Here is a 26,846-nt window from a genome sequence, read left to right on the forward strand (position 1 = left end):
AACATGTGGGTAGCATGAGTCCATTTCATAACGATTGAGCTCAGTCAGAACATGTGGCTAGCATGAGTCCATTTCATGACGATTGAGCTCAGTCAGAACATGTGGCGAGCATGAGTCCATTTCATGACGATTGAGCTCAGTCAGAACATGTGGCTAGCATGAGTCCATTTCATGACGATTGAGTTCAGTCAGAACATGTGGCTAGCATGAGTCCATTTCATGACGATTGAGTTCAGTCAGAACATGTGGCTAGCATGAGTCCATTTCATGACGATTGAGCTTATTCAGAACATGTGGCTTGCATGAGTCCATTTTATGACGATTGAGCTCAGTCAGAACATGTGGCTAGCATGAGTCCATTTCATGACGATTGAGCTCAGTCAGAACATGTGGCTAGCATGAGTCCATTTCATGACGATTGAGCTCAGTCAGAACATGTGGCTAGCATGAGTCCATTTCATGACGATTGAGCTCAGTCAGAACATGTGGCTAGCATGAGTCCATTTCATGACGATTGAGCTCAGTCAGAACATGTGGCTAGCATGAGTCCATTTCATGACGATTGAGCTCAGTCAGAACATGTGGCTAGCATGAGTCCATTTCATGACGATTGAGCTCAGTCAGAACATGTGGCTAGCATGAGTCCATTTCATGGCGATTGAGCTCAGTCAGAATATGTTGCTAGCATGAGTCCATTTCATGACGATTGAGCTCAGTCAGAACATGTGGCTAGCATGAGTCCATTTCATGACGATTGAGCTCAGTCAGAACATGTGGCTAGCATGAGTCCATTTCATGACGATGGAGCTCAGTCAGAACATGTGGCTAGCATGAGTCCATTTCATGACGATTGAGCTCAGTCAGAACATGTGGCTAGCATGAGTCCATTTCATGACAGCTGCGAGTGGGAATAACAAGTCAGTGGTTTGAACCACAGCGCTGCAGGGTGTGGGTCGCGCAATGATCTTCAAGAAAACTGCAGAAAAAAGATCCAGTAAACCGCAAAGAACACGGGTATCCCCCTCTACCTCTCCCACTCGCGCAGCTGCCAAACTGAGCAGAGAGCGCACTGAACCGAGAGAGCAGTTGCACTTGGCCAAATCAATTCCAGTAATTAATGCAATAGGTCGCGACCCACAATTGACAGGTACGCGACCCCATACTTTAAGAAACGCTGCTTCAGAGTATCATGCATAGGGTCAGACAGGAGTTTCAGAGTTATTCCTGCCCGATAAACCCTCTATGTCTGACCCCCGAGACCACAGCTCCATCACACGCAGGCAGTGTGATATCCCCGCCTGCCTTTCTTTCCTTCATGGAGCCCTGTGCCCAGCACCCATTTTGGCTCCATGACGCATGTCCGATGGTGTCCTTATCACTCATGTTAAGCCTGCCAATATCCTTCCTGTTATACCACCTGTCATCACTGTCATTACTCTGGCTCAGTAATATCCCCTCTGTTATCACTCACGCCTCACTGCATGGCCATAGGACCTACCAGAGCAAACACATCTAAAGAGCCCTACCGTAACCTTATTGACAAGGCCTGTGTGTGCGTACCAGCATGTCCTCCTGAGCCAGTGTTGCAGATTGTGTTACCATCCCCAGTTAATAACATCCACATAAGGATGTGTGTGTGTATTAAAGATAGCTACCTGTCTGTCTTCTTCTGACAGCTCCAGGTGCTCCTTGCTGGAGGTGGAGCTGTTGTCATCCTCGTCAGAGCTGTGGACTTCCTCCTCAGAGTGAGCATCGTCCAATCCATGCCAGCCTCTGCAGGCAAAACAGGAAGGTCACCGCATTATCCTCATGGTTATCAGCCAGAGTGTGTGTGCACTTACACATACAGTATATCCATGCAAGCATACCACGTACACACACTTCTGAATGACCTTTTGAATGTTTTATGGAAGCAGTAATTGGCACAATGTCTCTATAGCCATGGGACTCAGATGATCACCAGCCTGAAACACGGATGTCAATACTTTGTCCACAGCTGTACTCAGGTAAACATAGTTTCCATGAAGACTCCACAGACAGCCTGTCTGCTGGCAGCAGGGCACCAGTGTGCTCTTCAGTCAGCTGATACAGGTCTGTCTGCTGAGTGGCACAAGTAGCAACATGTGTTTGTGCCACTAATGTTTTCATCTTGGCTTCACAGCCTTTCCAGGAGATATTATCACCGCTGGATTTTGAACAAAACAAACCCAAAGTACTATCTACTTTCTAATCTGGAGGACTCATAAGATACTGTCACTCTCTTTATTTTGACTACTTTATTTTGACTACTTCTTTCCCCCCCCTCTTGTCTCTCCTTTTTCCCTCTATACCCTGTTTCTCTTCCCTACCCCCCATCTTTCTCTCCTTTCTTTCACTCTCTCTTTCTCTTCCTCTCTCACTCCATAGACAGGACTTCCTGCACACTGGGTCAGGCACAGAGTGCCTCTTGTTTACTGCCTGAGGCTAGTTACATAAACGGAACAGGCTCAGATGCTTGGGAAACACTACAGATTCACGACACACATACACACTCTTTCAAACAACCACAACCACAACGGCATACACATACACACACACATGCATGCAAGCACGCACGCGCACACACACACACACACACACACACACACACACACACACACACACACACACACACACACACACACACACACACACACACACACACACACACACACACACACACACAAATGCAAGCATCTTTCAAACGATGAAACACATAAAATCACACAGTGAATGATAAACACTAATATTATCCAACTGGAGTACCAGATCTGGGCAGCTAGATATACATTATGTGGAACTGTTGCATACTGCTCTTTACTGCTGAACTCTTTGAGTCTAATATTTCCCTTCACCTGCCCGTCTTTCTACCTGTCCTGTAATCTGACTGACCGCCTTTATCTCATGGCCTCAGAGTGGCTTAGCAAAATACTGGTCTGAGCATGCACGTGCACTGCACACACACAACTGCACCCACACAACTGCCTTTTGATATATGAGGTAAACACACACACACACACAAGAACACTTGAATGAGGATGTGATTACAGTGAGTTGGGAGGTCTGACTCTTGTTAGCAAGGACCGTGTCCAGTCCATTCACCCATCCACACACGCAAATATTTTTGTGTCCAATACAGTAGAAAAATATTAAATTACGCTGAGTCAATCGAAAAGCGGTTTATTGGGAATAGGAGAGAGAGCGAGAAACTGAAAGAGAGATGGGAGGGAGATGGCAGAGAGAGAGGGAACGGGAGAGATATGGGAGAGGAACAAGAAGAGATGAGAAAGCGAGAGCCAGAGAGTGGGAGGGAGGGAGAAGGAGAGAGAGAGGCTGGTGGTTGCTGGAGGTTTGTTTTCCCTGTTCAGAGTGCAGTGTGGCATTTCTGCGATTTTCAGACATTTCCTGCCCTGGCCACTGAAAATAACCCACAGGAAAACGGCCCAACCTGTTGCGCATCAATGCTCTATTCAGAGCCTGGAGGGCTAACACTGAAGCTAACTCTCACACTCGTACAAGCACAGCCTGCTAATGCTAACTCTCACACAAACACAGCATGTTGGTCTACATTGTAAGTACTATGTAATAATGGGTATAGTACACACAATGTACCTGACATGGTCTTACCACCATGTAAATGCATAGTTTAGCACCAAAGTGGGACCAAGACTGCAAAGTGAAAACTAACTCTCACACAAGCACAACCGGTGCTAAAAACACTGGCCTAAATACTAAAATACTTTCTGTCTCACTGTGACACAGTACACACACACACACACACACACACACACACACACACACACACACACACACACACACACACACACAAATAGAAACCACTAAACACAGTACACACACCCATGGCATTGTTCTAGGCTCAAAATCAAAACATTTACTGTAAATTGCTCGAGTCTCTCTTTCCAGGATATCGAATTCATGAAGCATTAAAGCTCATTAAAAGTGACACATCTATGACTGTCGTGGTACATTAACACTACGGTAACAATAATTAGCATGGTGTAATAACCAAGTTATTTACTGTAGGCAACTAATGATCAAAGGATTATGATCAGCTCTGTAACTCTGGATTCGTTGAAACCTAAGTCGCCCATGACACACGAGAGGCACTATGCAATCAGACAACAAAATGACACACACTCCGTTGAAACCTGACCCAGACCCTTTGTGTGTGTAGACAGAGGAAGAAAGAATTCGCACTCACAGTCACACACACACACCACACACACGCGCACAAACACACACACTCTGACACACATGCTGTACCTCTCATAGTCAATGGAATGGGGTCGCTTATAGTCGCAGTGGCTCTCGTATGGATCCTGCACCTCATAGACGTCTGAGTCACTGTGTCTGTGTGTGCTTGGGTCCAGACTGTGGGTGAGTGGCCAGCCCAGCCGTGCGCTGAGGAAAGGCAGGTTCATGTACTCCGGTATCTCCTCATACAGAGGAACGTTCTCATACTCTACCGACCCCTCTCCATCCCTGCCAGACACCCCCACGTTGCCGTCGGACTGGTCCACCGTCCCCCCGCCCGGCTCCACGCTGGTACAATCCAGAGACTGGCCGCTTCTGGCCAGTAACCGTGGCAACATCCTGACAGACAACCGCAGCTCCAGAAGCTTCCGGAAGGAAAGGCTCCTCTTGGTGCCGCCGGCACGGGCCAGCAGGTCAGCCGAGGAGAAGGACTGTGCTCTCTGTTTTCCCCCCAGCAGAGCTGCTTTCCCCTGGGGGGGCCCTCGGCTGCTGCCGCCGCTGCTGTGTCTGGAGGAGCTCTGTCTGCTGAAGAAGGGCCTTGGGAAGCGCCAAGCTGGTTTCTCCTGTGGGGTGGCAGGCAGCTCCCTCATGGGGGTGTTGGCGTGGTGCGGAGGGGGTGGAGGGGGGGTGATGGACGGGGGGGCTCCCGCTGGCAGGCTGTGTCTCTGGGGCTTCCTGGGTGGGGCCCTGGGTGACCCCCCCTCTTCCGCCGAGCTGGCCTTCATTGTCATGCTGACGGGGGGCGGGCGGCAGCTGAGCTTGATTTGTTTGGGCAGGCTCCGGGTGATGGGGTAGCGCTCAAAGTCTCCGTACCCGTCCTCAACTTCCTCTTCCTTCTCTTCCTCTTCATCCACTCCTCCTCTTCTCTCTGATGTTAGTGTGTTAAGCTCAGGCTGAGAGAGCAAGTCCAGAGAGTGGGAGGTGTTTCGGTTGAGGGGACAGTGGATGGCTCTGTGGAGGCGGGGGGAGAGGGACTTCTGTCTAGGTGGAGGCACAGGGTGAGGCTCCTCTTCAACTTCAGGGTCCTGAGAGGGTGAGGGACTGTCATACACTCCCTGGGTGTGTTCTTCCTTCTCTGAGGTGAGACATCTCCCCCCACTCCCCTCAGTCTCCCCCACCTCTCCCCCCTGTGAGCGGTTCTTTGTCTCTCCCTCCTGGGTACTGGCCTCCAGGCCGTCCTGCCTTACCAGGGCTAGCTTACGGGGCTTGCGTGGCAGCGGCACAGGCAGGGGCTTACTGGGGGCAGCAGGGACTGAGAGGTCAGTGGGTAACCTGGGTATTCTGGAACACTGTGTACTGCTTTTTGTGTGGGAGGGGGTGCTGTCAGGCTCACTGTCCATCTGGGTGGGAGGTAAAACTTGTGGGGGGCTGCGGGTGGATGGAACAGTCTGAGAGGGGGTGCGGATGGGGGGGGTTGTCTGTGGGGGGGTGCGAATGGGGGAGACTTCCAGTGGGAGGATGAGGGGAGTGGGAATAGTGTCGCTCTCATTGCAGTCTATATTACAGCTGTCAGTGTATGTCTGTTCTGCATTACAAGCTTTAGTCTCAGTCTGTGTAAGTGTCTCTGCCACCTCAAGAACATTACATGACTGGTCCCCTGACCCAGTCTGATACTGCTGACCCTCCTGTCCTTTCTGGTTCCTCTGTCTCTCCTCTTTGTTCCCCTGCAGCTTCTCCTCATCCCTGCTCCCCTCTCCATCCCTCTGCCCCTCCTGTCTCTGAGGTTTGTCCTTGAGTCTGAGATGGAAGGTGTTGGTCACTCCTCCGCTCTTCTCACTGTCTCCGTTCTCTGTTTTACATGGCCGATTGGCTACCAGCGTTCCAGTGCTTTCCGTGTCATTCCCGTTTTGCCAGGAGCCGAGCGTATCGCTCCCGACCTCTGTAACATTCCCATTCCCTAGTCGTTTGCATTGGGAGCAGTCCTGGAGTCCGCAGGAGCACGTAGGAATGATGTAGTCCGAGTCGCGCAGGATGGGCTGCGACAGGATCCCGTTTCTGGAGTTGAGGAAGGAGAGGCTGTGGTCCCCAGCCCCCTGGCACTCCTGGGAAGGGGTTTGGGGTACTCTGAGTCTGGGTGGTGGGGGAGAAGCCGGGGCTGTTGGGGCGGAGGGTTTGGAGAGGCATGGTTTGGGCGCCACAACAGGTTTGGCTCTCTTTAGCACGGCAGGGGAGGGTTGGGTAAGAAGGGGGGAGGATTGGGAAGGCTGGGAGAGAAGATCGGGTTTGGGGGCGATGGGAGGAGGCGAGAGCTTCACCAAGGGGGCGAGTTTGGGTTTGGGAGCCACTGGCGGCTTCTTCACACCTGTAGAGAATTAGAGGAGGAGGAAGAGTGAGGAGTAGACATTAGACAATGCTGGAGAGGGGGGCTGCTGAAAACACACACGTCACAGGAGGAAAATAAAGAATTGACCCTTTAACCTTTATGGCTGTTTAAAGGCACAAACTGGAGGCAAAAAGCAAAACAGAGTGCATTCCACTGCCCTGCTGTAATGCATGCACTGCCCTGGATATCCTTTGAACCCCACCACCTCATTGACATACCAACCAGCCAGCAGCAGCACACAGACAGCTGGTGGGAGTAAGAGAGGGCAGGGCAAGGGTCAGAGAATCAACCCCTAGAGGTCAATGGGATTTTTAGCTCACTAAGTAAGGTTGGGCGCAAGTGGTCAGAAAGTGAGGAATGAAAGAACCAAATGATTTCTGTACTCATATATCCTATCATGAGCCTGACCAAAACAGTCAACTGTAATGGTTCACTGTGTTCTGTCTGTAGAGAAAAGCTGAACAATAAAAAAAACAATAACTATAACCTAAGCGACATCACATCTCCCTCAAATAAAACACTTTGATGGTAATGCAATTACTGTGTGAATGTGTCTCTAAGCAGGCACCAGACACGCCCGTGGCAGGCTGAGCCTGCACTACATGGATAACTGGATTATGAATACAGTACTCTGCATTGAATATGAGACACTCAAAGTTTTATTGACATATACTTGCTATTTTTTTAATCTTAAAACATAATAGATAGATAATTGAATACATTTTGTCCTCAACCAGGCCTCCTTTAAGACGCCATAGTGTTTCATCTGTAGGTGCTACAAAGTAAAAGTTGGTGTCATATGAAGCCTTACCGCTTGCTCTGTGACATGAATAGTATTTTGATTTTAAGAACACATTTCTTACATACATTTATGAATATTGCAAAATATAAACATTAATATTGAAAATATAAAATGTTTGATTTGGCACATTTTTCGACATAATATTCTCTGCTAGTTTTATACTTATGGCCCATTTTATACAGAGAAATTGGCATAGTAGGCAATGTAATCAATTACAGCCCTCCCTTTACTTGTATCATTGCACATCCAGCAAATCACAGAGGGTGACCATTTTTGAATCCATTTTCACATTCACTCTATTGGTAATACTTACATATTGGATCATAATTCTAAAAGTAGCAGAGGTCCTATTCTGGAACTTTGATATGCAGGTAGAGCATTTTATGTTCAACAATAAATTTTGAAATTAGCCAAATCAAAAAATACATATTTTCTAAATTCATGTTTCATTTTTCTATATTTATAAATGTACAGTACCAGTCAAAAGTTTGGACACATCTTCTCAATCAAAGGTTGTTCTTTATTTTTACTATTTTATACAATGTAGAATAATAGTGAAGACATCAAAACTATGAAATAACACATATGGAATCACATAGTAACCAAAAAAGTGTTAAACAAATCTAAAAATATTTTATATTTGAGATTCTTTAAAGTAGCCACCCTTTGCCTTGATGACAGCTTTGCACACTCTTGGCATTCTCTCAACCAGCTTCATAAGGAATGCTTTTACAACAGTCTTGAAGGAGTTCCCACAGATGCTGAGCACTTGTTGGCTGCTTTATCTTCACTCTGCGGTCCAACTCATCCCAAACCATCTCAATTGGGTTGAGGTCGGGTGATTGTAGCACTCCATCACTCTCCTCGGTCAAGCCTTTATACATCCAGGATGTGTGTTTTGGGTCATTGTCCTGTTGAAAAACAAATGATGTCCCATTAAGCGCAAACCAGATGGGATGGCATATCGCTGCAGAATACTGTGGTAACCATGCTTGTTAAGTGTGCCTTGAATTCTAAATTAATCACTGACAGTGTATCCAGCAAAGAACCCCAACACCATCACACCTCCTCCTCCATGCTTCACGGTGGGAACCACACATGCTGAGATTATCCGTTCACCTACTCTGCGTCTCACAAAACATGGCGGTTGGAACCAAAAATCTCAAACTTGGACCAAAGGACCAATTTCCATCGGTCTAATGTTCATTTGCACGTGTTTCTTTGCCCAAGCAAGTCTCTTCTTCTTATCGGTGTCCTTTAGTAGTGGTTTCTTTGCATCAATTCGACCATGAAGGCCTGATTCACACAGTCTTCTCTGAACGGTTGATGTTGAGATGTGTCTGTTACTTGAACTCTGTGAAGCATTTATTTGGTCTGCAATCTGGGGTGCAGTTAACTCTTATGAACTTATCTTCTGCAGCAGAGGTAACTCTGCATCCTCATTTTCTGTGGCGGTCCTCATGAGAGCCAGTTTCATCATAGCGCTTGATAGTTTTTGAAGTTTTTCAAAGTTCTTGAAATTTTCCGGATTGACCTGTCTTAAAGTAATGATGGACTGTTTTTTCTCTTTGCTTATTTGAGCTGTTATTGCCATAATATGGACTTGGTCTTTTATCAAATAGGGCTATCTTCTGTATACCACCCCTACCTTGTCACAACACAACTGATTGGTTCAAACGCATTAACTTATTGGTGACAGGGGGGCAGTATTGAGTAGCTTGGATGAATAAGGTGCCCAGAGTAAACTGCCTGCTACTCTGTCCCATATGCTAATATATGCATATTATTAGTAGTATTGAATAGAAAACACTCTGAAGTTTCTAAAACTGTTTGAATGATGTCTTTGAGTATAACAGAACTCATATGGCAGGTGAAAACCTGAGACAAATCCAACCAGGAAGTGGGAAATCTGAGGTTTGTAGTTTCATTTAAGTGATTGCCTATCCAATATGCTGTTTCTATGGGGCCAGATTGCACTTTCCAAGGTTTCCAGCAGATGCCAACAGTCTTTAGAAAGTTGTTTGAGGCTTCTATTGTGGAAGGGTGTCGAATAAGAGCTATTTCAACAAGTGGACTAGGCTGAGGCCAATCAGTTGTTTACTGCGCAGTCACTCCATGCCTTCTTTTTCCTCTGTAATGAATACGCTATTGTCCGGTTGGAATATTATTGAAGATTTATTATAAAAAAGACCCTAAGGATTGATTGTAAACATCGTTTGACATGTTTCTACAAACTGTAATGGAACTCTTTTGACTTTTCGTCTGGATTTTGTGCTCGCGCATTGTGCCTTTGGAATAGTGAACTAAACGCGCAAACAAAACGGAGGTATTTGGACATAAATATGAACGTAATCGAACAAAACAAACATTTCTTGTGGAAGTGGGAGTCCTGGGAGTGCATTCCGACGAAGATCAGCAAAGGTAAATGAAGATTTATAGTGCTATTTATGACTTTTGTTGACTCCACAATTCAAAAATCAAATCAAAATCAAATCAAATGTATTTGTCACATACACATGGTTAGCAGATGTTAATGCGAGTGTAGCGAAATGCTTGTGCTTCTAGTTCTGACAATGCAGTAATAACCAACGAGTAATCTAACCTTATACACACAAGTGTAAAGGGATAAAGAATATGACCATAAAGATATATGAATGAGTGATGGTACAGAACGGCATAGGCAAGATGCAGTAGATGGTATCGAGTACAGTATATATATATATATATATATATATATATATGAGATGAGTAATGTAGGGTATGTAAACAAAGTGGCATAGTTTAAAGTGGCTAGTGATACATGTATTACATAAAGATGCAGTAGATGATATAGAGTACAGTATATACATATACATATGGATGAGTAATGTAGGGTATGTAAACATTATATTAAGTAGCATTGTTTAAAGTGGCTAGTGATATATTTTCCATCAATTCCCATTATTACAGTGGCTGGAGTTGAGTCAGTGTGTTGGCAGCAGCCACTCAATGTTAGTAGTGGCGGTTTAACAGTCTGATGGCCTTGAGATAGAAGCTGTTTTTCAGTCTCTCGGTCCCTGCTTTGATGCACCTGTACTGACCTCGCCTTTTGGATGATAGCGGGGTGAACAGGCAGTGGCTCGGGTGGTTGTTGTCCTTGATGATCTTTATGGCCTTCCTGTGACATCGGGTGGTGTAGGTGTCCTGGAGGGCAGGTAGTTTGCCCCCGGTGATGCGTTGTGCAGACCTCACTACCCTCTGGAGAGCCTTACGGTTGTGGACGGAGCAGTTGCCATACCAGGCGGTATTTGGCGGGTAACTGTATGGCTTGCATTTGTGGCTGAACGCTGTTCTCAGATTATTGAATATTGTGCTTTTGTCGTAAAGCTTTTTTTAAATCTGACACAGCGGTTGCATTAAGAACAAGTTTATCTTTAATTCTATGTAAAACATTTATCTTTCATCAAAGTTTATGATGAGTATTTCTGTTATTTGATGTGGCTCTCTGCAATTTCTCTGGATGTTTTGGAGGCATTTCTGAACATGGCGCCAATGTAAACTGAGGTTTTTGGATATAAATATGAACTTGATCGAACAAAACATACATGTATTGTGTAACATTGAGTCCTGGGAGTGTCATCTGATGAAGATCGTCAAAGGTTAGTGATTAATTTTATCTATATTTCTGCTTTTTGTGACACCTCTCTTTGGTTGGAAAATGGCTGAATGCTTTCTGTGACTAGTTGCTGACCTAACATAATGATATGCTCTGCTTTTGCCGAAAAGCCTTTTTGAAATCGGACACTGTGGTTGGATTAACGAGAAGTGTATCTTTAAAATGGTGGAAAATACTTGTATGGTTGAATTGTAATTATGAGATTTCTGTTGTTTTGAATTTGGCACCCTGAAATTTCACTGGCTGTTGGCGAGGTGGGACGCTAGCATCATCCCGAACGATCTCAGAGAGGTTAAGAAGGATAGAAATTCCACAAATGAACTTTTAACAAGGCACACCTGTTAATTGAAATGCACTCCAGGTAACTACCTCATGAAGCTGGTTGAGAGAATGTGAGAGAATGCCAAGAGTGTGCAAAGCAGTCATCAAGGCAAAGGGTAGCTACTTTGAAGAATCTCAAATATAAAATATATTTAGATTTGTTTAAAATATTTTTGGTTACTACATGATTCCATATGTGTTATTTTATATGATATGTGTTATTTGATGTCTTCACTATTATTCTTACAATGTAGAAAATAGTTAAAATGAAGAAAGACCCTGGAATGAGTAGGTGTGTGCAGACTTTTGACTGGTACTGTATGTAAGGAAGGTGTAATTGAAATGAAAAGACTACTATTATTACAGTGCAAGCCATAAAGCTTCAAATGACACCAACTTTTGCTAAGTTGCACCTACAGTCTTAAAGAATAAGGTTGAAAAAATATTTTGGGTAAGGATAAAAAGTCACAAATATTCCAACTTCAATCCATGTTTTCTCAACTATGCTTTAAGATAGAAATGTCAAATATATGTCAACAATTACATGGATTACATTTCGTGAATTGTGAGAGAACCATTGTGATGACTGGAGTTTTCTGGCTTGTTTATTTTTGGTGGAGTGCTCTCAGATTCAATGGCACCAACCCAAGTAGAATCCCGTGTCACCTTGCTGCATGCGTCCTCCTCGTCCTAGTCTGTTCACTCTGGTTTTTAAAAAATCGAATCTTTTGCTGAGTATGACCTGAACGATTTCATGGCACTGGCTGGTTTTGAAGTTGGCTGTGTGTGTGTTGTGAAAGATGTGCGCTCTATATACTATCCATAATGAGATGCCCAAAAGGATATGGCCTCGTTATCTGCTCGACTGGGCTGAATCAGGACTACTGACTGGCCGGGCGAGTGCGATACCACGAGAAGCGAATTCACCGAGCGGATGTGGATGAAGCCTGAATGACCCTCTAGCTAACTTACCCATGGAAAAAAATCTGTAAACTTCAGTGCCAAATCCCCTTTGCCTCAACGGATTGAAAATTATTCGGTTAAGTGGTTGACAATCGCTGCTTTAGGTTATATAACCATGTTTGAAAGTAACAACAACAAAAAAATCCATTGCGCATCTGACTGCATCAAAACAGGAGGGCAGATGTTACACAAAGGAGCTGAATGTATCTGCCCTCTCATACACGCTCTCTTTCTCTCTTCGCATTTGGCTGATGCATCAATTGTGTTGCATGTACTCTTGTTGGAGTATTCTAACTAGAATGACTGTTCTCCCTAAATCATGAGCGGGTGAAAACTGCTCATCTTTGCCACTACTACGCATTCGGAGCGGTAACGTTATCATTATGAAAAACAGTCATTACAATGTAATAACCTCGGGAACCTAAATCATGAGCGGGTGGAAACTGCTCATCTTTGCCACTACGCCTTCGGAGAGGTAACGTTATCATTGTGAAAAACAGTAATTACAATGCAATAACCTGGAAAAAGCTGGGCTATGTTTCTGCAAAAGTAACAGACGTTTTTGCTTTTATGGATTTGCTTGGTAAAACTCTTAACTGCAAACGCATTCAAATAAACTGCTTTGTCGACTAAATGTAACTACTTAGCCATCCAGGAAACAAACCTGCGCTCATGACTCCCGACTTGCTCCTTTCTTTACTCCATGAGTGAACTTGCTTTCAATGGGATGGCACGGAATTTAGTGGATTTTCTTTTTCGGGCGCCATTGTCAGTCAGTCTCAAAGAACACCAGGTAAACAACATAAAAAAAATAAACAAAATGTCGCTTATATCACCGACTGAAACGTGAATAAACTGTTTCCTCTAGTCCCCCTTTTTCCAGTTTTCTGGAGTTTCGTGTTTCGTCCACGGCGCTGTTTCCTTCCCTTGCTCCCGGCTGAGGACGTTGCATTGCCTGGCCTGACCACTGGAGGATCCTGTCTCTGCTGCTCGAACTCCGAGGTTCTCGGGGAAGCGTTGGGCGATTTGGATTGTGGGAAATGTTGTTTTGCCGAGGAGTTTGTTTTGCGCAGCTAACAGGGACTAGCAAATTGCTAGTAACTGTTTCAAATTTTCACTTCTTGACGTTTACAAACGACTACAATCCCAGAATGCGTAACGGTTGGATATCGATGGCGGAGAGCAATGACTGAGGAGTTTGATGAAGATGTGGTATTTGAGGTTTGTGTTTTTATTCGGGCGCATATGTTCCGTTAACAAGTAGTGCAGTGTGTCAAGCCCGAGTTTGTATAGGTTTTCTGATTCATTCTGCGTGATGAAATTGGCGTGGTTGACCAGACTGTCAGAGTAGCTGGCTCGCTAACGTTAGCTAGCTTATTAGCATGGCCATGAGAAACGTTTACCCATTGGCGTTTACACACTCCTGTTATGCGTAGCTGAGACATAAATCCGAGTTAAATTGGCCGTGTAGCCTAGCCAATCCTGCCTGACTACGTAGTAAGGGAATAGTAGTAAGGGAATAACGTAAGTTGTTTGAAACACCTGATGTGTCAACATGTACGTCGCCGATACCGTCCGATCATGCAAGTGAGTAACTTTAGCCCACCATGTCATGCTTGGATCGGGGTGTGTAATCATGATAACGTATTAATAGGTGGATCTATCAAGGTATGCAAATGGCTTGCTCTCCAGATGTAGAAGCACGGAGATGTTTTGTTTTCTCTCATCCTTCGGGTGAGGAGCATCGGCAGCTGGTTGGAAATTGGTTCATAATGTTGGTTCTTTTTTTCTTAATTGTGGGCAAATTGTTGTTATGCCAGTGCCAAGTGCCAGTACGTTGTCCTAGGGGCAAACGGAGGAGAGGTAGAGATCAAAAGGCCCACTTTGCTGATGTGAGGTGGGAGTCTGACCTGTGATGCATCCCTGCTGGCAACACACACACACACACACACTTCCAGTCCCACTTTAAGATGAGCTTTAACACTTAATCATGTAGAGCACTCTTTTATGCAAGGATTTTAGATTATGTTTGTGCTTAATTCCATCGCTGGATTGGAGTAATGGACTTTCGAGCAGATTAGGTCTAAGAAAAGGGTATTGAAAGAGGCAAGATGCTTCGGGCCAGGGGGAGGTTTAGGGATGGGTAGTACACATACATAGGGTGTTCTCTACTAGGCTTTTAACATTAACATATCTTTGCTCAGCAGAAGTTTAACCCTTAGCTAACTCGTCCCATGTTTCCCAAAACCCTAGTGAATCAATAAAAAACAAGAAGCTGCACACAGTAATACAATTAGTTGCCCATGGCGACCACGACTTGAGCAGAGATAATAGATTATTTCCTTTTCAAGCTTGTCATCTGAGTGGCTGTTGTGCCCGCAGCATCAAGGTCTCTGTGTTTATGTATGGAAGTCAAGTGTGAAAGAGTGTGACTGAAATCTGCATGGAATGGCAAGTTGAATAGGAGAAAGGGTGGAGAATGAGCGTATGATTCCAGACGGTAATTGGAATGTAATGCTACTGCGGATCAGGGATGCTTTTCCTGCTACTTGGAGTGCCGGCTGGGTTGTGACACTTCTAAGAATAGCTTCCTGTGTATTGGGAAATCTGTAACAGAGAATTGGGAAGAGCTTGAACAAAAAGCGGATATTTGTCTAAATCTCTCCTCCCCATCCTCCTTCTGCCCTTTCACCCTCTTTTTTTCTCTTCCCCCTCTCTCTCTACACACTCTCCCCTCTCTCTTTTTCCAGAACTCTCCGCTCTTCCACTACCTGCATGATCTAGGACACACAGACTTTGAGTCATGTCCCACAGTGTCTCAGGAGGACGAATGTGGAGGAGGAGAGGTGACTACGACCTCCCTCCAGGACAGCTTGTCCAAACCCACAGTGAGTGACCACACACACACACACACACACACACACACACACACACACACACACTCAAACAACCCTCACTGCTACCATAAGGATGATTCCATAGCCTTGGGGTGTTTTCAGTGTGTGCTTGACCAACTCACTGTACATTCATGCAGGCAGACAGAAAGTAATTACATCTGCAATTGATTCCAAACGATGAAACATATTACACACACTAACTCATTCACATTCATACACGGCTGGCAGACAGACAAGACAGGGATCATGAAGGAAAGAGAGCAACAGATTCAGAGCAAGGTATTTGTCTGTTCCACACACACACTATTGTCCCCTATTCCAGGGATAGGGTCTGTCTATTTGGTCATGTTTCTCTATTAGTGCTGAGGGGAATTCCTAGTCCTGTTTAGGAAACTCTGTAAAATGAAGAGTCTCTCGCTCTCGCATATATATTTTCATTCCCATTCATTGGGGCTTAATTAGATTACTGATACCTGGAGTGCATTGTGTATGTGGGGTGGCAGGGTAGCCTAGTGGTTAGAGTGTTTGGCTAGTAACCGAAAGGTTGCAAGTTCAAATCCCCAAGCTGACAAGGTACAAATCTGTCGTTCTGCCCCTGAACAAGGCAGTTAACCCAGTGTTCTTAGGCCATCATTGAAAATAAGAATTTGTTCTTAACTGACTTGCCTAGTTAAATAAAACTCTGTGGTGTGAGTGGCTTGTGTGATATGTACTGTAATATGCACAATCATAGCTCTTTGCTAATAATACTCTGCTGCTGTACAGTATGCATTCATGTTTCAGGGTTCTGTATTTATTCCCATGAGGGACAGGAAATTATGTCACATTAGCCTCCTCCAAGAACTTTCCGTCCGTCCGCGTCATGCTTCCTCTCCGAGAGCCTGTTATTCGGAGGAGCGTTTGGGAATTATTCTCATAGAGGATATAACCCGTCATGGATATAACCCGTTTAAACATGGACGTTGTTATTGGGCATTGCCATCATCCACCATTTTCAAGTAGTCAACTGGATGGGGATTCCTAGCCCAGATAGAGGTGTGTGTGTGTGCGCGCCTGTTAACATGGACGATTGCCTGGTGGATATTTGATTTCCAGACAGTCCGAGGCCAACGCTGGTTATCTGCTCCTTTTTATCACACACTGGGCCTGTTTAGCACACACTGGGCCTGTTTAGCAGACACTGGGCCTGTTTAGCACACACTGGGCCTGAAAATCATCCACATTTGTGAATGAAATAGGATTTCCAAAATGTTTGATGGCACGTGGGGCACATTGATGTTATTTTACAGAAATAAATGTCACACTAGACCAGAGCATTGTATGACATCAAATTAGGTTATTAAGGCAAGAGGATGAGAAATATGGGAAACTGTCAGTGTGCCATCTGAATAAAGGTTATTTGTGCCACAATTTCCTTCTGACTCTACCAATGGGAATATATATATTGCCTTTTTGCATGTGCCATGTCACATAAGTCACGACGAGACCGCTAACTGAAGAGAGAGAAGGCAGGACGAGGTTAGTTGAAGTTTATTGGCAATAAAAAAACTTCACTGCCAGCCTGCCTAGTCTCCTCCTTCAAATCCTGGAGTCATAAGAGAGTGAGATGGAGAGAAGATCAAGCGTTGAGGATTGTTTCATGGCAATATGGCTTCAAGATTTAGAACACATACATAATGTCACAGTCTCTCTTTCACTTCCCCTACCCTTTCTCTCTCTCTCTCTCTGAGTCGCTCTCACACTCACACGTCTTTGCAGAGTATTTTTTTTTCCATTCTCTCACACGGCAGAGCACAAAGACTCGGGAATGTTCCTCTGGATGACGCCAGCGGAACACTAAAGAGAAGGAGCAAGACAGGACCAGAAAATGAACTGTACTTCCTAGTGATGTTTTGGATGTTTGTGTCACTGTGTTTGCATTCTGCTGTCTGTGTGTGTGCTTTTTCTGTGTGGCCCGTCTCTGTCTCCTTCCTTAATGTTTGGATGGGGGATATTAGATTGAGATGAGTGAGTAGTAGAGAATGAAAACGCCTACATGGGCCTCCCCCTTCACGACTAACACACACTACCTTCTCTCTGGGGGGTGGTTTAGATGCCACGTTCTGTTCCTGCTGTGGTTGGTCAGTGTAGCGTGAACACCCAGTCCTGCAGCTCAGACTCAGACCCATAATCAATAGCCCTGCAGCCTGCTGACCAATAACGCACTGCGTCCCAAACTCCCAATAACAGAAAGTCAGGGTAGAAAACACACCCAGGCCAGTCTGGATCAATAGTACGGGTGAAGTTGCCCGTAGATGCTGATCTTGGTTAAGTTTAGCATTAGGATTGGGAGAGGGTGAGCTGATCCTAGACCTTTACCGAGTGGAAACTTATTCATGAGCAACTGTAGCCTGGCTGGAACGCTGAATCCCTACAGGCCTGGGTAAAAAATAGCACACTATATATAGGGAATAGGCTGCCATTAGGGACTGAAATATGCCTCCTTATTGGTGTCTGATAGTGCCAATGACTGTATGTGATAGTACTGCAACTTTCCCAAGGGATAGAAAATACTGAGCGGAAAATAAGCTATTCTCATTAGATTGTGTCACTCGCTGTAGTTATTTTAATTCACTCACTCTTCACACTATTATGGCTAAATGAAGGGGATCAGGATTTCTAATATAGACATTCTTTAGAATTATTTGGTTAATAGCAGCATATCAAATTGTACAATTTAGTTGGAATGCTTATAATTACTCTGTTCGTTTGCTAGTGATTAGAATATAATTCTGTTTACTTTGTTTGTTTACAGTGAATCTCCTATTGGTGCCTGGCAGACTATCAACTAGGGGGAATGGAGGGTGTTTGTATGTATAGGAGTGTGTTGGGGGGGAGTTGACACACACACACACAATCAGTCACCCATTGTTGGTGTCTTAAAGAGCCTGTTTCCTGGGATATGCCCTGGAATGAAGAAAATGTTTCTTAGGAATGTGGCCTCTGTGTGTGTGTCTGTTATGAGCATTATTTGTGGTTGATGGCCAGAGCTCATTCCCCAGTTTGCTCTCACAGGTGTAGTAGGCTGTGTCGTCTGCTGTTCGTATGAAGGATGTGTGACTTATTCATTTGCAGAATTATGCCTGGTTGATTACTCTGTCCCCCTTATTAGCTCCAGTCTCTTCCCCGCCTGACCCATCCTCCTCTGTGTTATTGGCAGGGAGGACGTCTACGGAGATTGGCTGATGCCTTGTGGAGGCGGAGCCCGTTCCACCAGGCTGCCTCGGCCCATATGCTGGAGCAGCAGCTGGTAAGGGTCACCATGGAAATCATGGGACTAACCATAGAACTTTAAGTGACTTCAACTCAAAGACACATGTTCTTATATTCTTTCTCTCTGTGTCCTCTTCCTCTCCCTCCCGCCATCTCTCTCTCGCCCTCCCTATAGGACTGTGTGTTTGGCCAGTACGCGGTGCGGTGTATCCTGGACCAGGATGTGTTGCTCCAGGAGGATGTGGAGCTGATCGAGCTGTTAGACCCCAGCCTGCTCACCCTGGGCGCCTCACCCTCCGGCTCACCCAGACGAGACAACTCCCTGCCCTGCCCGCGCCTCCTCGCCTCACCCTCGCAGTGGTACGCCCCAAACACAGATCCTAACACAGTCAGACACATATAAATATCTACATGTACACACAGCAGACACTAACATTCCATCTCCTTCTATCTTTTTTTTCTCTTTCTTTCTCTCTCTTTCTCTCTTCTCTTCTCTCTCAGGGACGTATCAGTGCTGGTGGGCCTGGCTGCAGTGTTACTAGGCCTGTCCTCTCTCTCTGCCGGGGCCTGGTCTCTGGCTGTGATCCCGTGGTGTGCTGCAGTCATGGGCTGGGTGGGTCTGCGAGGGGCGGGGCTGTTGAGACAGGGGAGGATGCAGAGAGCAGCACACACCCAGGCCTCCGAGCTGCAGACCATGGCGCTGAACAGTAAGGCTCTGACCAGCCTGGCCCGCAAGTCCCTGAGACTACTACAGGAGACAGAGGTCATCTCTCGAGGGTTCACCCTGTAAGTGGACCATTTGATCTATCTATCTACTTCATCCATAGTGGGAGTGTGCATCCTCACCTTCCTACTCATATTGTAAGTGTACATGCTAACCCTGCTGTGAGTTACATACTCTGTCCTTAACGTTGCTGTCCACTTTCACCCACTAGCACTTTCATCTCCCCAACTATAAGATTAGCACTTAGGTTAGTATCTATTATTATCTTAGTTTATCATTACCTGAAGGGCCCACTTTTTACCTATCTCTGCCCTGCCCTCTGTTTCACTGTTCAGTGTCTGTAGTATTGTCGGTAGGACAGTATTGTCACTGTATATGTCTTCATCTTTTATCGTCTTTGTTTTGTGATAGCATTTTGTCATAACTGTGTCATATGTTGTTAGCGTGTTAGCCTGTCCTGTTGTCTGTCATAAACGTGTTATTAGCATGTTGTTAGCATGTCGTGTTGCGTGTGCTTTCCTGCCTCTCTGGGACGTCTGCACAGTTGTATCACATTTCACTTGTCAAGTCTGCTCGACAGGGTGAGTGCGGCCGGCTCCTTTAGTAGGGCGGGGCTGGGGCCACGGGGGCAGCAGCTGATTGGCCTGCGGAAGGCGGTGTACCGGGCACTCCGCTCGGCCTTCAGAGCCTCCCGCCGAGCCACCTGCCACATGCTCAAAGCATATCCTTCACACACTCAGAGACGGGGGGTATTGCCAGACTCAACTTATGCAGGAATTAAACAATGCAAGCACTAAAGGTTGATTTCTACCAGTAACCCTTTGGTGTTACACTTGAGTGAATGTGTGTTAGAGGATATATTCTGTTTGACCAATTGGCGCGTCATTTAATATATGAGTGTCAATCTGTGAGCTGATGGCTCCTTAACTAGTACTCACGTACCCCCTGAACTCTGAGATCGACAATGTGACCAACTACGTGTCTGCGGTGCCTCTGAAGGAGCTGGGGATGGGCCTGGGGACAGAGCACCTGACTGACGAGGAGGCACAGGAGCTCACCGATGACTACAGCCTCCCTGCCCTCAAGGTAAGACCCACCTACCTGAACCACGAGAGGGAGGGAGAGAGAGAGATGGAAGGAAGGAAGGAAGGAAGATGAGATTGGGTTAGATTTGGGATGGAGAACTTGCTTTTATATAGATAGTGGAAGAAAGAGTAGAAGAGAAACATGATGAGAAAGATAGAAGAGATCATTTAGATGCAGGTCAATAGGGGAAATGAGGGTCATTGTCAGAGTGAGGGTGTTAGCTACTCTGTTTGTCCCTGTGGATTTTCCGTCCTGCAGGTGCTGTTCCAGTTGTGGGTGGGGCAGAGCTCAGAATGTTTCCGCCGATTGGCCCTGCTGCTGTCACCACGACGACTGGAGGAGCCCAGGGAAGATTGGGTCAAAGGTGGAACCCCTCCTCTGCCCATACACCGCTCTGTTGCCACGGTGACACAGCCTCTCCACGGTGCCCTGGCTGGTTGCCTGGGCGACATGCAGCGTAGCTACGAGTTCCACCGGTACTTTGAGAAGCAGCGCCAGACGCAGGGCTCGGACAGGGTGGGGCGCGCTCAGCAGAAATGCAGAGAGCTCAACACACTGCACACGTCTGTACGCAGCCTGCAGCTGCATCTCAGGGCCCTGCTCAACGAGTGAGTCAAATCTAACCCCTTACTCAACCCTCGCCCTCCTAACCCTAACACCTGTTACTCCATACCCTCCTCAGCCCTCTACAGGCGTCAGTATTCTTCAGTTCGGCTGGTGCATAGCCGAACTCGGCTCGGTGAAATGAACGAGAGTGCTTGCATACTCCCTTAAAGGACCTTCTCTTGAAAAACGTGAAAAAAAGCGGCAATAGTATTGTTTGTCCATTTTGAGATGCCGTAGCCAGTACACACTTCCTCAAATAGTCTACATGAATGTAAGATAGCTCAAGAAATCTGTCATTAATTTTGTCGTTTTTGCAGAGGAGATCTTAGTCACACAATTTTACATCTAACTGAGATGTTTGGTGCAGTATTTCTCAATGAAAAAATGTCCATGAATGAATGTCACGTTGAATGACAACAGAAACTGTATCGAAGAATCCCTATTGTTGACCAATCTCTTACGAAGGGGCGTAGACTTCGGCTTTCCTTGAGAAATTTTTTTGTGTGCTGACGTCCGAAATGAACTAAAGCGTCACAAAATGTGGTCACTGTTTCGGCTGGGAAGCATGCGGATGCCTTTAGCCCCCTTTCCTTACCCCACTCGCCCAATCCCCTCCTCCCCTCATCTCACCACCTCTTCCCACCACTAGGATGATTATCCTGGAGGATGACCTGGAGAAGCTGATGGTGACGAAGGAGGCGGTGGAGGTGACTGTGGAGGGCTACCAGGACCTCCAGGAGCGTCTCGGCCACCTGCAGCCCCACATGCAGGCCAGCGCCGGATGCTGGGAGGACACTGTGGGCCAAGTGGAACGCATGCTGAGGAGAGCTAACACCTGCCCAGGTGAAGAACACACACACACTAGCTTTTTTAGGCTTAGGCAGTTAACGCAGCTGACCGGTTGAGAGGTGACAGGCCCTGATATTGGGCCTGAATACTGGAACCCCCCGGTTTCCATGGTTACAGTGGAAGGGTTATTTTTAGTCAGTACTCCCCCCTGCACAGCCCAGAGACTATTCAGAGTCAGTGAGGAAGTGGCTCCTTCAAATATAGGATAAGAACCAGACCTCGCAGGGATGGGAGGGAGGGAACAATGGCCTAGTTTCACCACAGACTGTTTCAGCATGTTTTAGAGGTCTACTCTTTGTGAGCAGGTTGACTGACTCAGGAGATCTGATACACAGTTTAAGCAAACAGATAATTGCCTAGAGTGGTGTGTCTCCATTTGAGTGTGTGTGTGTGTAATACATTCTATCCATCCTTTCTCTTTCAGGAACTCCTGATGGTCCAAAGCAGTGTCTCCCTCCTGTGCCATGCACCCCTGCCCCAACCTACACCCTCATCCTGGACAGGGACCCTGTGCCTGAGGAGCAGGTACTGAACCTCACCACTCACTGTGGATCTACACACACACACACACACACTCACACTCAACTAGGTGCCTGTAGTGTGTGTCTTTATGTGTAATGGGTCTTTCCTGCCCTCTGATTGGCCAGGAACTGGAAGCGTACGTGTCAGACTCTGAGGATGAGAATGGGTGGGCGGGGTCGGTGGTTGACATGCTGTCTCCCGAGGAACGAGAGCGCCACCGGCGGGAGAGGGAGGAGTCTCGGCGCGTCCTATCGGAGCTCAAAGCTGTGCTGGGCCAGCGGGCATCCGAGGGCGAGAGGAGGAAGTGGAAACAGCTGCTCTTCAACGACCAAGGTCTTGCTCCGCCTACCCACGATGTGTTACGCCCCTGAAAACAGGGGAGAAATAATCACGAGAGTGATACGGTGTTGTATTCTCAATTTAACGTTTAGTTCAATCAATTTCACAAAAGTAACACATTACAAAACAACAGAAAAACCATTATACAAATAACACAGCAAAATATCTTATTAACAACGTACATGTTCATTCACAATCGACATAAAATGGCAGCTACTCTCAGTACGATGCTATTCTTCACTTCAACCGAGCAGGGCTAATATTACTCTCTTCAAACTTAACTCTAACTTCCTCAAAACGTTACTAAGACACACCTTAAACACTCTTGACATGTTAGTGAGTTATAACATTTAAATTACTATTTTTATCATCAATAAAGTACCTGAAAACAGGGGAGAAATAATCACGAGAGTGATACGGTGTTGTATTCTCAATTTAACGTTTAGTTCAATGAGAAAAAGACCGCGATTTTCCCCAGGAATATGGGTGGAGACCAGAGCAATCGATCTCCGGCTCATAGATTAAGAGCATTTCGTAGATCACAGATTAACACTTTTAGGCACTACAAAATCAAGTAATCAATATAACATTTACACATTACTCTCACAATTCGTACCCTTTGACAGATTTGAACTTTAACACAATTATATGAATGTTATCAATCTTTATCAACTGATACTGAATGCATCTTTTTAACCTTAGATGTTTTAAGATCCTCACATACTATGAACTTACTAATACTTTTTAATGTATAACAGGCTATGACTATTTCCTTTAACCTGTCACAGATGCACCTCTCTGCCTCTGCCGCTCCTTTAGTTCTCTGTCTCTCATTTCATGTGGTCATTGAATGATGTGTTTATTTTGTCTCCTAGCGGCGGTGATGCCTATAGTTTCCGCGGAAACTTCTATAGAATCTCAGACACCCTCCGACTCATTGGACACTCTGACACTTGTGGGCGTGGCCAAACCAGGTGTTGTTGAGGGAAACAACCTATCGGAAAGGCTGAACGACGAGGAGGAGGAAGACTGGGTCCGGGACGAGCGCCCCCTCACAGAGGCAGAGGAAAAAGCACTTACAGAGTTCTGCTGTGGTGAGGCGGAGGTAAAGGGGGAGGAGGGTGAAGGTTCAGTCCCGGGCGGGGCGCAACTCTACCAATATGACGGGCTGCCGGACCAGGGGGCAGGACTAAACGGGCCCGACCTTCTATTGCAGCCCCGGATCCCTGCCATCACGGTGATGGACAGGCTGACGGAACTACACGGCTCGGCGGCGCTCAGCTTTAATTCCGCCCTCGCCGCCCAAGTGGCGGCACGTTCGCACACTTTCGCCAACATGGAGGAGCAGACGTTTGGAGACAGCGGAGAAGAAGATGAGGGAGAGAAGCGTTCGCTGCCTGATGGACAGACATGTGAGAAGGACTAGAGTCTAAACCCTCCTGCTTTACGGAGCTTTGAACAGAACAGTTATGGACAGACAGCCAGGGTTCCTGTATTTATGTCTGAACCCACTCCTGGATCCGTTTCCTTGGATCCATGGCTCTCTGTCATGTCTTCATCTGTGTGTGTGTGTGTGTGCATGATTGGGTGAGAGAGCATTGTGTGTATGTGACGTCTGAGTGAGTTTTAAGAAGAGCACTACACTACACCACTTTCTGTTACACTCCTCCATCCATGTGTCCATACTTTACCCACAATCCCCCTGTGGCCGCTCTCCTGTGCTACTCAGGTACCAGAACCACAAGACAAACTCTGACCTCACCGTCACAAGGTCTTCAGTTTAACCCTAAGGATCCCCTGTAGCTATCGGAGGCAGAGAGACTTGGTTATAGCATCAATTACATTGTCTCTAACTATTGACCAGTACCTTTCTGTGGTATGTCAACATTGTCTAACAGTTTAGCATATTGATGTCTCAGTCAAAAAGCCTAATTAGCTAAATGATTATTATACATTTTACCACATCACTCCCTATATGACTCCTGTATTGACAGGCAGAGTCTGATGCGTGGTTGCTCTATTGAACGTCCCCAGGGCAGAATGCTCAGGTACTGAATCACTGACCGAGGGCTGAATGTAAGATGTTACTATACACACGCCACACTGTAAAAGGAGAAGGAGAGGTACATTTCAAAGACAGCAGAGCAATGCTATTTTTTTGACCATTGTTTTATTTCTGGTCTGCCTCTCTGAGTCTGCACTTCTACACACTCCCCGCCTCACTAGGAATGGCCCTGTAACTGCAAAGATGTGTTGGCTAAAACATCTGTCACTCAACCCACAGCAACCAATGAGCAGACGGAGACGTCGGAGAGAAGGGTGGACATAGTTGACCTTGTAAAATGGACTAGCCTACCAGATTTGGAAATATTTTTACATATTGTGTGTTTTTATTTGAGAGATGAATATGGTCAGGCAGTGGATTGCTGTGAAATGAAATTCATCCCCATCCACTAATGAACCAAACACATTCACAGTGCTTATTTCCCCAATGGTCTTGTCAAGTGCTCATCTAATGATACAGGATCAATGAAGAGGCGATGAGGGGATGACAACTGGGTGATTATTGAGGGAAAGTGTTGTACTACCTCATGCCACCCCTACTGCACCTACTATGAAATCTGTTCCCCGGGTGTCTAACTCCCCATCTACTACATGTATCTCAGATCTGAATGGTCTGCTGTGTCAGAACCTTTTGGTTCTGTCTTGTACATCTGAAAATGTTTCCATGGAGATTGTACCACTGTATCTGGGGCAGCAGGTAACCTAGTGGTTAGAGCGTTGGGTTACTGGATCGAATCCCTGAGCTGACGAGATAACATCTGTCGTTCTGCCCCTGAAGAAGGCAGTTAACCCACTGTTCCCCGGTAAGCAGTCATTGTAAATAAGACTTGCCTGGTTAAAGGTTACATTTAAAAAATACAAATAAATTCTCTATCCCCGGTCTCAGCATCTGTGTTTCCATAATACTCACTAGAATGTGATCCAACTCTATTGGTTTGGGACAGTTTTACAGAGTGTCCTGGAATGCTACTATCATTGATTACAATGAATTAGAGTGATGATCGAAGGACAGCATGTGCTTATTGACTGCACAGATGATTCCACTTGTGTTTGTCCGAGGGTGTCTGCCCCCTCACCGTGTCTGCCTTGTCTTGCCTTCCAGCCGTCCCCCATATGTCCACGTCCTGAAGTGAGTTCTGTCCCTCCTGCATTTCATTTGTAAAATAAAATGCTATTCTGGAGCTGACTGTGTCTCTCTTTTTATATCGGTCTCTTTCTTTCTCCCTGTCTCTCAGCTGCCTGAGACTGACCCTAACCCCAGGGGGAAGGGGGTTAAAGTCAGGGTAGTGTGAGAGTTACCTGACCTTTTGTGGAGTCCCAAATATGTCTGACCTAGAACAGCTGGTGATCCCTGTACCACATGTAGACCCTGACCCAGGGCGTAGACACACACACACGTCTCTCACACATTTAAAAGCATTTAGCTGTTGTGAATAGTCCCAGGTTAACTTCCTATACAATTAGTGTGTGTCTGTGAAACTGAAACCTCATTGGTCTGTCTGAGGTAGACCAAACAGCCCCTCTAGCTTTCTTCTGTGTCCCTGTGTGAGTGTGTGCCCCAGTATCAGCCACCTGGTGAAACACAAACCCAATTAGTCCATGCTAGACAGGCTGCTGGAGAACAGAAAGAGAGAGGGCTGTCTGACATACTTAATGAGGATGGTTTCCCCTGGTGTGGAAGTACAGAAGGAGGTATTATTAGGGGCAGAGCAAAAAATGTCCATATTCAGACTGCAAAAGCCACATTGAGACCAAACAGAGCAGTAGTGTGTGTCTCCAACAACCCAGCTGTCCATCATTTTAAAATGATGTACTTCCATCCCTCTCTCCCCAAAGAATCATGGAGCAGGCAGGCATAGCTTCCTGTCTTCATTGAATTAGCCTTAGCATCCTTAAACAACCAGCAGGCACCATGTCAATACGCTGAGTTGGCTTCCTCTCCTAATGTCCGAAGACTTCAGAATAAAGGTGAAACTGAATGGTGGAAGCCTACTACTGGGGATTTGCTGCTTCCTCACCTGGCTTTCCCAGTTCTCCCAGATCATTGGAAGGAGCCTAGGGAAGGGAGCATGGAGTCGGCTATTCTTGAGAGAATTTGGAAGCTGGTTGCAATAGAGTTATTGTTGTGTGTTGACTGACGATTATTAAAT

General features: G+C 46.0%; 2 protein-coding genes across 6 annotated transcripts in view; one reads left to right on the top strand and one right to left on the bottom strand.

The window, feature by feature from the left end:
* Positions 1-13,289, bottom strand: part of LOC109864536 (FYVE, RhoGEF and PH domain-containing protein 6) — a 30,658-nt gene extending 17,369 nt beyond the window's left edge. Inside the window, exons 1-3 of the mRNA XM_020452378.2 lie at positions 13,022-13,289; positions 4,303-6,595; positions 1,656-1,773 (exon numbers count right to left, since the gene is read on the bottom strand). Of these exons, the coding sequence (XP_020307967.2) occupies positions 1,656-1,773; positions 4,303-6,595; positions 13,022-13,031 (2,421 nt within the window). The 5' untranslated portion in view covers positions 13,032-13,289. The remainder of the gene's footprint in view (positions 1-1,655; positions 1,774-4,302; positions 6,596-13,021) is intronic.
* Positions 12,547-25,877, top strand: LOC109864537 (vezatin). Of its 5 annotated transcripts, XM_031797398.1 has the most exons (13): positions 13,612-13,944; positions 15,108-15,245; positions 18,454-18,543; positions 18,682-18,866; positions 19,008-19,292; positions 19,799-19,951; positions 20,169-20,316; positions 20,575-20,924; positions 21,572-21,765; positions 22,196-22,296; positions 22,419-22,626; positions 23,508-23,737; positions 23,849-25,877. In XM_031797398.1, exons 1-13 carry the CDS (start codon positions 13,903-13,905, stop codon positions 24,056-24,058), a joined length of 2,334 nt encoding a protein of 777 aa, XP_031653258.1. In that variant the 5' UTR covers positions 13,612-13,902; the 3' UTR covers positions 24,059-25,877. The 5 variants fall into 5 exon arrangements, with proteins under 5 accessions (XP_031653259.1, XP_031653256.1, XP_031653258.1 ...); XM_031797399.1 differs by lacking the exon at positions 13,612-13,944 and adding an exon at positions 12,547-12,832 and having other exon boundaries at positions 23,508-25,877; XM_031797396.1 differs by lacking the exon at positions 13,612-13,944 and adding an exon at positions 13,428-13,578 and having other exon boundaries at positions 23,508-25,877.
* Positions 25,878-26,846: the final 969 nt, after the last annotated feature.

This window comes from Oncorhynchus kisutch, linkage group LG19 (genome assembly GCF_002021735.2).
Source record: "Oncorhynchus kisutch isolate 150728-3 linkage group LG19, Okis_V2, whole genome shotgun sequence".
NCBI lineage: Eukaryota > Metazoa > Chordata > Actinopteri > Salmoniformes > Salmonidae > Oncorhynchus > Oncorhynchus kisutch.

Bases quoted from the DNA above. Each gene is read 5' to 3' on its own strand.
- LOC109864537 (XM_031797395.1), top strand. From the start codon at position 13,903: ATGTGTCAACATGTACGTCGCCGATACCGTCCGATCATGCAA. The intron at 20,317-20,574 runs GTAAGACCCACC...TCCGTCCTGCAG, and splicing joins ACAGCCTCCCTGCCCTCAAG to GTGCTGTTCCAGTTGTGGGT. The intron at 20,925-21,571 runs GTGAGTCAAATC...TCCCACCACTAG, and splicing joins CTCAGGGCCCTGCTCAACGA to GATGATTATCCTGGAGGATG.